The sequence below is a fragment of the Sus scrofa genome, chromosome 1 (genome assembly GCF_054392235.1).
Source record: "Sus scrofa isolate SSC_HxYL_T2T_F1_AM1 chromosome 1, Sscrofa_HxYL_maternal_Yorkshire_Landrace_v2.0, whole genome shotgun sequence".
Taxonomy (NCBI): domain Eukaryota; kingdom Metazoa; phylum Chordata; class Mammalia; order Artiodactyla; family Suidae; genus Sus; species Sus scrofa.
The window spans coordinates 169,104,459-169,118,912 of NC_139383.1; the positions used below are offsets into that span (position 1 = coordinate 169,104,459).

The 14,454-nt window shown below is 43.1% G+C and overlaps 1 protein-coding gene across 1 annotated transcript in view; it reads left to right on the forward strand.

Moving 5' to 3' along the window:
• KDSR (3-ketodihydrosphingosine reductase) overlaps positions 1 to 14,454 on the forward strand; it is a 41,279-nt gene that overhangs the window by 13,276 nt on the left and 13,549 nt on the right. The window contains exons 4-7 of the mRNA XM_001925913.7: positions 179 to 244; positions 435 to 530; positions 7,705 to 7,896; positions 14,118 to 14,201. Coding sequence (XP_001925948.1) covers positions 179 to 244; positions 435 to 530; positions 7,705 to 7,896; positions 14,118 to 14,201 — 438 coding nt within the window. The remainder of the gene's footprint in view (positions 1 to 178; positions 245 to 434; positions 531 to 7,704; positions 7,897 to 14,117; positions 14,202 to 14,454) is intronic.

Consider the following 14,454-nt stretch of genomic DNA (forward strand, 5'->3'; position numbering starts at 1 on the left):
TTCGTTAAGCACTGAGCCATGACGGGAACTCCTGTCAGCAGATTTAAAACCCTGCAATCTGTACATCCAAAATTGAACTCCTATCTACTGGAGAGAATTGCCTTCAACTAAAAATAATTCTTTAAAGATGGTTTCAGACACCTGCATAGCTTTGATCATTTTTTTTTTCCTCTCACAGGTGGTGCTTTGTATATCAGTTGATGTGTCTCAAGACTATAGCCAAGTAGAGAATGTCATAAAACAAGTAAGACATTGGGTTAATGGGAATTCATTCACTGGCCTCTCAATTGGTCTTTGTCATTTTTGTGTATGGCTGGGAGTTGGCAAATCTTCCCTATAGGCTTAATAGTTTCATAGATTTTATTTATTGGCATTGATTTGCTATCAAGTGACCCTTTCTCTTTTTTGATGCCTGCTCTGATATATTTTTCCAGGCACAGGAGAAACTGGGCCCAGTGGACATGCTTGTAAACTGTGCAGGAATGTCACTTTCAGGAAAATTTGAAGATCTTGAAGTTAGTACTTTTGAGGTAAGTAAAACCTGTTTTTTTCTTCATTGAGGTAGCCATACACTAAAAAGGAGAACCAGTTCCTGAGTAAAGGCTTTAGGATGAAATGGGTGAAATGCATTCAGTTGTAATAGAACTAGAGACTGGAGGAAGGCTGGTCAAGTCTTAGTCCCAGTGACCATCCAGCTTTAATAATTTTGACAAGTTTCTGGACCTTGGTTTCCTCAGCTGTGAAATGGGAATGAAACCTCTACTCCCACACAGCTTACTGTGTTGATTCACCAAGGTCATATCATCAAGAGAGCTTTGTAGTCTGAGATATGCTAGATTTCCTTGTCATTATCAGTGTTTTTAATAATGAAAACCCCCCCAAAGTTGAAGAGCAGACTCTAGAGTCCTCAAACCAAGAGAAAAAGGTCATGTGTCCTGTTTGTTTGTATTTCTTAAAAGGTCGGCCAAAGAAAGGCCAGTTCTTAAATGTGGCGCATTTTTTCCTTCAGCTGGCACTGCGTCTGCTATCTCTTTCTTACTGGTCTGTAGAGTCTTCATGGGAGTGCTGGGTGTTAAGTGTCTTGCTCTGTGGGGTGAAGTTGTATTCCCCTTTTATAGAAGAGATGGCTGGACAGAAGTTTAAGTGTCTTGCTTCTGGTGGACTGTGATAAAGCCCTGTCCACTGTGATGTAAAATTAAGTTATGCGAGTCCAGATGTAAATGGAAGCAGAGTCATGCCTTAGCTGGAACTCTAGTGTCTTATGGCTCCTTTATCATAAGAGATAGTTGTCTTGACCTATTTGCCTTTAGCTCTAGGTAATGACTGGAAGATTTTGACAGTATCTCAGCAGCTCTGTAAAGAATCAGTTGCAAGGAAAGAGTTGTAGTCTGGGCATGAAAGGATGAGCAGAAAGACTTCACAGGTGGCTAGCAAGAGGGCTGTGTATGTATGAGAAAGATATGGAGGGAGAATCAGCAGACCCACCTTGATTCCTTGACTGACCGTGGAGGGCAAAGAAGATGGAGGTGTAAGTAGTGCATGGTTGTAATAAATAAATGCACAGTTATAAAGCTAGGACCTCAGCAAGTGAGGTGTGTTCAGGGGCGAGGAGCAGGGTCGTTTACATCTGTGTGTCTGATGGATGTGCGAAGGTAACTGAGTGAATGTTTGTGGAATGTATAACTGAGCAAGAATAGAAGGAATGGGGAGTTCCCTGGTGGTCTAGTTAAGGATCCATTGTTATCGCTGATGTGTCTTGGGTTCCATTCCTGTCCTGGGAACTTCTGCATGCTGCAGGTGTGGCAAAAAAAAAAAAAAAAAAAAAAAAAAAAAAAAAATTACGAAAATAAGGAAAGGTTGGTGATGTTGGAAAGTGGGTGGAGGTGTAGTCCTGTCACTGTGGAGTGAGGTTGGTGAGATCAGCTCAGGGCAGGGCCATAAGCAGCTCGTAGGGGATGTTGGAAAGGTCCCACCCCCAGAGGACTGGCCTTTTAAAAGAAAGGATGGTTAACCCAAAACCTGTGCTCTATTCCAGTGACAGGGCCTTGTTCCAAAAATTATTTGTTGTGGGCCCTGCCCTATGGAAGGTCCCCTCTGCCCCTGGCTGCCCTGAGTGCAGGCAGGAGGCCACTGAGGAGTGTCACCCTCCTAGGCCACCACGTGCCCCCCTGCTCTGTCCCCTCTCGGTCTCGTCACTGCCTTATTCTAGGCACGACCAGGTATGGGCTTATCACTGACGTGCCCTGTTAGAACACACACTACCACAATTGATACAGTTTCAGAAGGTAAGAGTTCCTTTTTATTTAAAATGAATTCCATCTCAGTTACTTTCTTTGGTTTGTTTGGAGCTTTTTTAATTTTAGTTTTGCTGAGGTTCACATGCACAGAAATTGTGGGTAAACAATAGTTTGTGTTGTCCCAACTCTCTGCTGGGGGATTTAAACATATCCCAAGTGGCTCTGCCAGGAGGGGACTCGTGGAAACTTGCACTGACTTCCTCTGGACTTTGGCCAGGCTGCCTTTTGCCCCGGCTGCTTACACTCTGTGTCCCTTCAGTGTGATAACTCTCAGTCATGGGCACGGCTGTGTGCAGAGTCCATCCAGCCAGTTGCCAAAACAGAGGTGGCCTTGAGAAATGCCAACACACTTCTTTTAATTTCCATTTCATTGGTTTTCTTTACAATTTTGTGGAGCTGTGTCTAGTTTTATCTACCTGTGGATATCAGTGAGAGGTTTTTTTTTTTTCTTTTTTTCTTGTTCTTTTTACTGCCACACCTGCATCACATGGAAGTTCCTGGGCTAGGGGTTGAATTAGAGCAGCGGCTGCAACCTACGCCAGAGCTTGTGGCAGGGTTGATTCCTTAACCTGCTGAGCAGGGCCAGGTATCAACCCTGCATTCTCACAGAGATCATGACAGATCCTTAACCTGCTGAGCCACAGTGGGAATTCCAATGAGTTATTTTAAATTTTTGATTGGGAGTTCCCACTATGTCTAAATAGGAATGGTGGTGTCTTGAGAGCACTGGGTTGCAGGTTTGATCCCTCACCGTGCACAGTGGGTTAAGGATCTGGCATTGCTGCAGCTTCAGCTTAGTTCGTGACTGCAGCTCAGATCTGATCTCTCGTCTGGGAATTCCATATGCCTCAGGGCGGCCAAAAATGAAAAAAAATTTTTTTGGCTTAGGATTACATTGACACTACAGATTCACTTGGAAGGAACTGATATCTTAACGATGTTGAGTCTTCAAACCCATGTAACATAATATATATCTCCATTTATTTATGTTTTCTTTATTTTCTCTCAGCAGTGTTTTATTTTAACTTTCAGTGTATGGGTCTTGCATGTTGTTTTTCCATATTTCATATTTTTCGATGCTAGTATAAGTGGTTTTTTTTTTAATTTCAGTTTCTGAGTGTTCAACGGCTAATATAGAAAAATACAATAGATTTACGTGTATTAATCATGCAGTGTTGCTAAACTCATCTATTAATTCTAGTGCTCACTGGACTTTCTGCATTTAAGATCATGTCATCTGCAAGTATTTCTTCTTCTATTCCAGCATAGTGTTGAGTGGAGGTGGCAAAAGCAGATGTTCTTGTTCTGCTTCTGACTTCAGGGAGCAAACACTCAGTGTTTTATTATTAAGTTTGATGTTAGCTGTAGTTTTTGTTTGTTTCTTTTTTCTTTTTAGGGCTGCAGCTATGGCATATGGAGGTTCCTAAGCTAGGGGCCCAATCAGAGCTGTAGCTGCCCACCTATACCACAGCCACAGCAACGTGGAATCCAAGCCATGTCTTCAACCTACACCACAGATCATGGCAACACCAGATCCTTAACCCACTAAGCAAGGCCAGGGATTGAACCTGTGTCTTCAAGGAAGCTAGTCAAATTAGTTTCCGCAGAGCCATGACGGAAACTCCATGTTAGCTTAGTTTTTGTTTGTTTGTTTGTTTTGTTTTTTTGTAATTTTATCAAGTTGAGAAAGTTCCCTTCTATTCCTCATTTGCTAAGAATTTATGTAAGGAATCGATTTTGCATTTTGTCGGGTGTTCTTTTTGCATCTGTTGGGATAATCAGAGAGTTCTTCTTTTCTAGTTTGTTAATTCAGTGAATTACAGTAACTGATTTCCAAACTTTCTAACCCTGCATTCCTGGGATAAATCCTGCTTAAAGACGATGAATTATCCTTCCTATGTTCTGGAGGGATATTAGCTGTGGTATTTTGTAGTATTATGAAAATAACACTGGTTTTGTACAAGGGTAATGGGAACCTCATAGCATAGGTAGGGGAATAGTCCCTCCTTTTCAGTTTTCTGGAAGAATTTGTGTAGAACTGATTAACTTTTCCTTAAACATTTGGTAGAATTCACCAGTGAAGCCGGAGATTTTCTTTGTGGGAAGGTTTCTGACTTTAATTTCCTTAATAGATGTAGGGTTACATCTGTATCTTCAAATCTGTTTCTTTTGGGGTGACTTTTGGTATCTTTTGTCTTTTAAGGAATTTGTCCATTTCATCTACATTGTTGAATTTATTGACAAAAGTCATTCACCATATTCCCTTATTGTTATTTTAATATCCATAGAGATTGTAGTGATGTCACCTCTCAGATTCTTGCTATTGTGTCCTTTCTCATTTCTAACCAGTTAAGATTATCAATTTTATTGGTCTTCTTAACAACCAGCTTTTAGTTCTATTGATTTTTCTATTTTTTTCCTGTTTTCTATTTCATTTATTTCCTTTTATTTTTATTATTTCCTTTTTTTTCCTGCTTACTTTTGTTTTAATTTGCTCTTTTGCTTATAGTTTCTTTAGGTGGAAGCTGAGCTCATTGATTTGAGGCCTTTTCCCTTTTCTAATACAGATATGTAGTGCTGCAGATTTCCACCAAGTCCTGTGTTAGCAGCAGTCCCTCAGATTTTGATAAGTTGTGTTTTCACTTTTATTCAGTTAAAAACTTTTTATAGTTTTGCTTTTCTTTTTTGCCTTGACCCTTGGGTTATTTAGTTTTTGTTTTTTTGGGTTTTTTTTTTTTTTAATATTTGGGGGATTTTCCAGAAATCTTTCTCTTTTTGACTTCCAGTCGAATTCTGTTGTGGTCAGCAAACATGTTTTGTATGAGCTGAATCCTTTTAAAGTTATCGAGACTTGTTTTCTAGCCCAGAATCTAGTTTATCTGATAGCCATTCCATATGCACTTGACAAGAATATAGGGGGTGGGGCGTTCCCATCGTGGCACAGTGGAAACGAATCCAACTAGGAACCATGAGACTATAGGTTCGATCCCTGGCGTCACTCAGTGGGTTAAGGATCTGACATTGCCATGAGCTGTGGTGTAGGTCGCAGACACGGCTCGGATCCCATGTTGCTGTTGCTGTGGCGTAGGCCGGTGGCAACAGCTCCGTTCAGATCCCTAGCCTGGGAACCTGCATATGCCGTGGGTGCAGTCCTCAAAAGACAAAAAAAAAAAATAAAAGAAAAGAATATAGGGGGTGACCCCCCCCGCTCCTGCGTGCGCATATTCACAGATGCAGACAACTGACTGCACTGCACTATTTTATAGAAGCAACTTGAACATTTGCAGATTTTGGTATCCGAGGGGGTCCTGGAACCAAATGTCCACAGATACCGAGGGATGACAGTATTCCGCTATTTTGGGTGGAGTGCTCTTTCACTGTCGATGAGGTCCAGATGGCCAGTAGCATTGTTGAAGTCTTCCGTGTCCTTACTGATTCTGTTTCCAAAACCAGGGCATTGAAATCTCTGATTATGATGGTGGGTTTGTCTATCTGACGTTTTAAAAGATTCTTAGTTGACATTTGTGTCATCCAGTCCCAGGCCTGCCCTCCTGCCCCCAGAAGTACTTGGTACTGCTTGAGCCTTTTGGGGGTTCTGTGGTTTAATCCTGCTTTTTAGTTTCTCTGCTCCTCACCTCGCATTCAGCTCTCCACCAAATTAGTTCTTATTCATTATTCTGTTCTTCAACTTCCAAAATGTCATTACTGTTATTTTCTTTGCTGACACGACTTCTTGCCTTGAAAAAAAAAAACAAAACCTTTTTTACTGAGATTTTAGTGAAATCTCCAAAAGGAGCGTGGTTAACACATGGATTCAGTGTGTCATCTTTTTTTTCCAATCACTCTTTTAGAGCATTTTTATTATCAAACCAGTATAATGATATTAAAAAACATTTTGGAGAAAAGATGGGAATCCCAGAATTCTAGCATAGTCACTTACAGTTTTCTATATTTCCTTGGTTTTGATCTGTGCTTCTGGACTGTTATTTAATATTTGAAATCATTGCAGTTACAGTGTAAATATCTTCTGCCGTCTGGTTTTTTAAACTTGAAAACATTTCCCCATGGTGTTTCTGATCATTGTTTCTAAATATTACTTAACATTTTATTGAGTTAAGATTTCATTTTTTCAGAAATTCTGGACTCAGAACTTATTAAGGAAGCATTTGGTTTCACATGGTGATAGATCTAGTAGTTTTACAAGACTTTTCATATGAAAACATTGGACTGCAGTATTCTGAGATTTTCAGGATGGAAATGTAAGGTTTTTAAGAGTTATCAGAATGAGGGGAAAATAGACTCTTGGTGCCTGTGTGAGTTCTTATTTACCAGAACATAAGAGCCGACATGTATTGAGTACTTACGGTGGGTCAGGAACTGCGCAAGAGCTTACTTTGTGTTTCCTCTTTTTTAAAATTTAGTTTAATTTTTACTTTTTGGACTATGCCCATGGCATGTGGAAGTTACTGGGCCACAGATAAAACCTGTGCCACAGCAAGTGACCCAAGTTGCTGCAGTGACAATGCCAGATCCTTAACCCACTGTGCCACAAGCAAACTCTGTTTCCTCTTTTTTTCTTTTCTTTTCTTTTTTTTTTTTTTTTAAGCTGTACCTGCAGCATGCAGAAATTCCCCAGCTAGATATTGAAGCTATGCTGCCCCAGTGACCCAAGCCTTGTGGCAGTGACATTTCCAGATCCCTAACCCATTGAGCCACCAGGGAACTCCCTTGTGTTTCTTCTTTCGATCCTTTCCACAGGCCTGTGAGATTGCCCCAGTATTAACCCTCTTTTCACTGAGGAAATGAGTAGAGTGTCCAGCTTTCCTGTTCATCATCAAATAGGGAGTAAATGGTAGAGCCCAAGCTTCACACCACAGTTCTTGCTGTTAACCACTGTCCTAGTCTTCTTGTGGTCTCTTTCTGTCACTTAGAACTAGTAGAACTGGAATGCTTTAGAAGTTCTCTCCTCAAACTGAACTTGCAGTGTACTTTTTTTTTTTTTTTTTTTTTGTCTTTTTAGAGCTGCATGTGCATGTGCAGCATATGGCAGGGCCAGGGATCGAACCTGCATCCTCATGGATACTCGTCAGGTTCGTTACCCCTGAGTCACAACAGGAACTCCCTGTAGTATACTTTCTATAAGGAAAAAACTTCTGACCAGTCTTGAGCAAAGGTGTAAGTGCTGTTGTTGCAAGAATGTAAGACTAGATTGAAATAGGCTCCCAGTGGTGGGTCCTGTGAGTCAGTAACAGGCTCATTTAATCCTTCACTCATCAGCACATCCATGGAGTGCCCAGTCACTCGGGCTCCAGTGAAGAACTTGCACTTGGCCAGCAGACAGCATGCCCTTGGGGTGCACCTCAGGGTGTTGACCTTGCTCACTCTTGGATACCTTTGTTCCCTGCAGAGGCTCATGAGTGTCAACTACCTGGGCAGCGTGTACCCGAGCCGAGCGGTGATCACCACCATGAAGGAGCGCCGCGTGGGCAGGATCGTCTTCGTGTCCTCTCAGGCCGGGCAGCTGGGCCTGTTCGGCTTCACAGCCTACTCTTCCTCAAAGTTTGCCATCAGGGGATTGGCAGAAGCTCTGCAGATGGAGGTAAACGCTGTCTTCACTTTTATACTGACTGCTTTCAGCACAGGAATGTATGTTCCCCATTGGTTTGTAGCCTCCTTACCTGTCACTGTTAAATTAGATGGGTGGATTGTAAAGAGAATTGGCTCAAGCCCTAATTTTGCAGTTAACTCATTTTCACTGCATCAAGATTATGGGTCTGACAGAAACCAAATGATTGTGAGATTTTTGCTTGTTTAATTTAATACACAGTTAGTACTACTAATATCTTCATAGTAATACAGGCAGACCTCAGAGATAGTTCGGGTTCAGTTGCAAGTCCCTGAGATAAAGTGAATGTTGCAATAAAGCAAGTCATGTGAATTTTTTGGTTTCCCAGTACATATAAAAGTTATGTTTATACTATACTGTGGTTTGTTAAGTAGACAACATGTTTAAAGAAACAATGTGCATACCTTAATTAAAACATACATTATTGCTGGAGTTACCATTGTAGCTCAGCAGGTTAGGAAGCCAACTAATATCCATGAGGATGCAGGTTTGATCCCTGACCTCATCAGTGGGTTAAGGATCTGGTGTTCTGCAAGCTGCAGTGTAGATTGCAGATGTGACTCACATTTGGCATTGCCGTGGCTATGGTGTAGGCCGGCGGCTACAGCTCCCATTAGACCCATAGCCTGGGAACCTCCATATGCCTCGGGTGCAGCCCTAGGAAAAAAGACAAAAAAGAAAGATTAAAAAAAAAAAAAATAGACTTTCCCAATCCAGGGTTGCCACGGACTTTCAATTTGTGAAAAATGAAGTATCTGTAAAGCCCAGTAAAGCAAAGTGCAATGAAAGAGGTGTGCTTATATTGGCCTGATACTGTGTGAGTGTGCATACAGGTAACCAGGTATTTTATTCTTTAACATGCTTTAAAGATGGTCCTTTAACAAAGAGATCTGTCCTTTATGTCTAATAAAACTAGCATGTATTTGGGGGAAGAGCCACTGTGTACCTCTCAGTGTTTAGACAAAGGGTTTAACTTGATCTTGATTTCCTTATCTATAAAACGAGAGGGTAAAACTAAAACTATCATTTGGCTCTCCTGATCCTTATGTTTTAATATCTTAAAAGAAAATACTAGGAAATACGAGTGCTTTTTATTTTCACAGTTACCAGACATTTTGTGGAAGGAGGGTGTGGTTAGAATTAGCATAAAATAAGCACTTGTCAGATATATATGAGCTTCCTCCTCAGCTGTGTGAAGACTTCTGAGTTGTTGTCACATGGGGTTTCCTAGAAAGCATCACATGTGTCTTCCCAAAGTTACCGTATTTGAAGGTAAAATTCTATTTCTATATACAGTTGATCTTGAACAACACAGGTTTGAAGTAAGGAGTCCACTTATACATGGACTTCTTTCAACAAATTCTCTAATACTACATCAGCTGAGGTTGATTGAATCTGAAGATGCTGAACTGCAGGTCTGGAGAGCCATCTGTAAAGTTATACGCAGACTTGATTGCCCAGGGAGTTGGTGCCTGTGACCCCAACGTTGTTCAGAGGTCAACTGTATACTGAAATACAGTACTAGATCATGAAGTTAAAAGCCCAGAAGAAAGTTCACTCTGGCCCATCCTCTTAAAGTAAGAGTGTGATTTGAGAATCCCATTTAATGATTTAGATCAAGGATGGATAAAATTTTTGTGTGTGTGAAGGGCCAGAGAATAAATGTCTTAGCCTTGGAGGGCAAGATGGTGCCTATTGCAGTGACTCAAACCTTTTATGGTAGCAGGAAAGCAGTATGTATAAGATTTAAATGAATGGGTGTGGCTAAGTGCCAGTAAAACTGTACTTATAAAAACGGGTAAAGGGGAGATCCCATTGTGGCTCAACCCAAGCCTGACTAGGATCCGTGAGGACTCAGGTTTGATCCATGGTCTAGCCCTGTGGGTTAAGGATCCAGCATTGCCCCAAGCTGCGGTGTAGGTCACAGACACGGCTCGGGTCTGGCATTGCTATGGCTGTGGCATACCTATGCCATGTGAGTGGCCCTAAAACAAAACAAAACAAAACAGGTAAAGGGCCACATGTGATTCTTAGACCACAGCTTGCTGATTAGTGATTTAGGACGTCCCTGGAAGAGTCCTTGAAGGGGTGTGGCAGAGTGCAATGCTTCCTGGGTATTAGATGAGCAGTACAGACATATTCTTGGGTCAGTGACAGAATCCTGAGGTGCCACTTTGGAACGAGTAGACTGTGCTGCCGTCATCCCAGAAGAACCAGTCACAAATTTCATTGTCATCAACTTCCTTGATACTCTTATTCAACAACAGGCCGTTGTCATCTATGCTTAGCCAGTGGGGCACATGGGTGAAATTTCCAACCAGATAACCAGTGTTTCTTTTGTAGCTTTTACTTTGAAAAGTCCCTTTATGATTAACCATCTTATTTTTATGACAGTTTTGTGAAACATGTAAGGCAGATGTTGTCATGCCGCCTTCTAGATCATGAAACTGAGTTTTCAGTAAATCCATTAGGTTGTTCAAAGGCACAGCATTACTTTGTGACAGAAATAGTGACAAAGCCTGTGCCTTTCGACTCCCTGTTTGCCCCTATAATGTGTCTAGAATTCGGGTCAGAAGTTGCCTCAGACCTTCATTTTGGTTTTAGGCACCCAGTAGGTGAAGGGATGTTTTGGAATTGAAAGATCTGTGCAGAAGGGCTTTTTGTCCCCATATCTTGTCTTGCGGAACATCTTCAGGATTCGCTCATTTAGAGCAAAGTGTGTAATATTGGGGTGGCCTGGTTTCACTTCAGGTAGGACAGAGATGTTAATAAAGAAGAGGGAAAAGACAGGGAGCTGCTAGTACAGACAGAGTCCCTCAAGCCTCCTAGTGACATGTGTGATTCACATGCTGCAAGTAGCCGATCTGGGCTTGTCTGACTGCTTGACTTGGCTCCATGCTTGGACTCCATTAAAAATGTCCTCACCTAAACAAAAAGTAAACAAGTACGATGGAAAATAGGTGGGGGAGATATCAGTTCAGTGATCAGAATCTAGTTTGTTTACAGCAGAAACAATTGTTTCCTTACAAACTTATACTGTTGTGCTTTTGAAACCTGGATAATTCCATCTGTTCGACCAAAGGTGGTTGTGTTATTGTGAATTAAACCTTCTAGTCTTACTTAGACTCTAAATCCTTTAGATCATTCTTTTTGGTTTAATGAACTCTTAAATCTTCCTCTCCACCTCAGCCCTTACCCCTTAAACAAAAGTAGGACCCACTCATGTTTTATGTAAAATGACTACATTTGAAAGAATGTTTTGTTGGCTCTTTTTGTCTTCCTTTTTCCTTTTTTTTTTTTTTCCCGACTTTTAAAGGCCACATCCGTGGCATATGGAGGTTCCCAGGCTAGGAACTGGAGCTGCAGCTGCTGGCCTACACCACAACCACAGCAGTGAAGGATCTGAGCCACATCTTCAACCCACACCACAGCTTACGGCAACACCGGATCCTTAACCCACTGAGCGAGGTCAGGGATCAAACCTGCGTCTTTATGGATGCTAGTCAGATTCATTTCCACTGAGCTGTGACAGGAACTCCTGTCTTCCTTTTTCGTACTCAGTCTTTTGGGTACAAATACATCATCTAAAGATTTTAAAAGTTGATCTTTGTGGAAAGCAGCACCCTGCAAAGCAGGGTATAGCCAAAAATGTGGTAGCAGAGACCAAGTCACAGAAAGCTAGGTGTCTGCCCTTTCTGCTTCTCTTGTCCTGGTCATGCCGTCCTCCATCTTTTTCCCACCATGGACCAGAGTAAGTTGAAGTTTAAATTCTGGAGCCTCATCAACAGCTCTAATCCTTTCTCCAGCCCTCACGCATTTGCTTTAGTGGAAGGAGGAGCAACACGCCTTAGGTGAGATTATTTCGGTAATAAATCAGTTCTTGAGCAAGTAGGTGTCTTTCTAATTGAGAATGAGGCCAGGTTGAAGGGAGAAAATGATAACAGGGTTGGGACTAGGGTGGAGGAGGGGGAGAGAGAATGGTCAGTCAACAGGGACAAGGAGACGCAGACGGTGGCTGAGTAAACGGGGGGGAATCAGTGAAGTCCTGGCTTATAAATTCTCAGCAGAAGTGGTCTCTGGGAGTCAGCACTGTCTTATCAGGAACAAGGGACGCTAGACTAGCCTTATTTCTGTTTCTACTGGGATTATGAGATTAGTTGATTAAAGGGAAAGTATAGATGTAGTTTAGTGTATTTTGATTTTAGCAAATTATTTGACCAGGGGTTTCTGGAAGCTATAAGCTCATGAGGGCATCGCAATAATTCAGTAAGTGTTTGTTTCATAAATAAATAGTGCTTAGGTTACCAGCCACTGGAGATGTCCAACCATAGGTGGAGAGAGTCATTTGGCTCCGTGATTGTAGAGAGGATACCAGCGCCCAGAAAGGGGGTGAACTGGTTTCTTCCAAGCCGGACAGTCTGTACCCACACTGGGAAAAAGCTGTTCTGAAAAGCCGTTTTAACCATTGGGAAGCTCAGCCACAGCCTTGCATTTGAGAAACACTGCTTTGACATCCTGTCTTACCTTAGCTCATGTAACATGATCCTGGCTTATTTCAAGGCAGGGGGCAGCACAGCAGTGACCCCGCCTGAGCAGTCAGCGTCAGGCTTTGGGTGTGCTGTCTAACGACTTCTTATTGGCTTCATTTTGGTGGTGTTTTTCTCTGGCTTGTGCACAGTAAAGGGCAAGGCCGTGGGAGACAGTTTCTGAAGTCATTATCTCAAAAACAAGTGGAAGAGAAATTGCTTGCTCATCAGCCTCACTGCCTGGCCCCAATCCAGAGCTATTTATGAGCACGGCTGGACCTTGATGCTGCCTGCCCTGGCGATGCTGAGTGAATGAGCTCTCACGCCCTGGGTGCACTGGAACTGAACCAGCAAGGCCATCATCCTCCGCTATTGCACTTTCCAGACTGACTGGCCTGGAGCTTCTGCCTGCAGCTCCTCCCACAGCCTTCAGACTGCTTCACAGAAGGAAATAGGAAGAAAAAAAAAATGCTAAATTTAAGACAGTACTCTGGGGTACTCTCAGAGGTTGTTGCAAGAGGAAGCATGACAACATTGTCACTTGTGAGCCACCTTAAGTCATGCAGTAGCCTCCCTTACTACCAGCTGCCTGTCCACTGCCAACTCCCTAAGTTGCTTTCATGGCTAAACAATGAGCCGGTAGCAAAAAAAACATCATGGCAGAGATTTTGGTAGTTTCAATCACCACCTTTAGCGTCTCTAAGCATTAGGGCAAGATGGTAGCATGGAGCAGGGTGGGGGGCAGTAGGAGAGGTGTGTCCTGGCTAACCAGCAGGAGGATCTTCTGGAATTGTTGGTGTCTGTGTATCGGTGGCAAAGTGAGGAGGCCTAGCAGTGAAGTAAACAAGACTCAGCACCTGTTCCAGGTAGAGCTGGGGGGCTGTGAAAGGGAACCAGGAAGAGGTTTCCACATATAAACATGGACTGAGGTTGTCTGCAGGGGAGGTTGTCCTGGTCTGACTTGGGAGGGCAGGGGTGTCCACCCAGGGGAGCGTCCCGTTTGCGGGTGCTGGGGTGGAGGAGGTGACCCCTGACCCACTCCTGGGCAGGGGCTGGTGGCATTGGGAGTTCCTGGCCAAGCGGGCTTCTCGCGGGATAGATATGATTCCAGACTTGGGTCTCAGATGGCACAGGAAGGACACAGGGAGGGGACCTGGGTGATCTCAACAGATTTTTTAGAGGAACTTACCATACCAAGAGCTTGAGAAGCAGCTGTGAAGGAAAACAGGCTTGCAGTCAGCTGGTGGAGGAGCAGACCTGTCCCATGGCTGTGACCGCAGCTCCCGAATGGCGTGCAGTGGGGGGGGGACAGGTGCATTTCCTTTTAGCACCATCTGCTCTCCGCATGGCAGCTCCCGAGCCCCTGGTTGTCAGGAGGGGTAGAAACTTAAAAGGAGGTGAGTCCATAGCTCAGGGCCAGCTGTTTCCTGGAGTAGAGGGTAGGGGAGCGGTTCGCCTTTATTTCTAAACCGTCTTCAGGGACAGGAGTTTCCTGACTCCGTTGGTGGTAGTTCTTCTCTTACAGACTCACCCTGTTGGTCTCGCCACCCTCTGAGAAAATCAGGTCTGTATTTCAAATGTCTGCCTAGAGCCCGTGCAGGCTGGCAAGGGAGGACGTGAAATTGTATCTCGTTGACTGAGGGGGCAACTGTTGTCTCTCCAATGCAGGTGAAGCCATATAATGTTTATGTCACAGTGGCCTACCCTCCAGACACAGACACCCCTGGGTTTGCCGAAGAAAACAAAACCAAGGCGAGTATACCTCTCTGTGCCCTGTTTCCAGTCTGTATCAATAGGAAATCCCCTTTCCTCTTTTCTGTCATCCCACCCTTCAGTCAGAAAATTGAGTTCCTTTCAGTTTACATGCTTGCAGAGGCCTTCGAACTTTCTGGAGCTTTCGTTTGGAATCTTGGAGGATGTGGCCCTATTTTCAAAGACTACAATTCTTGCTGATAATCTTCAAGCTTTATTTAATTAATAAGGTGTTTTCTTTTTCATGGAGAGT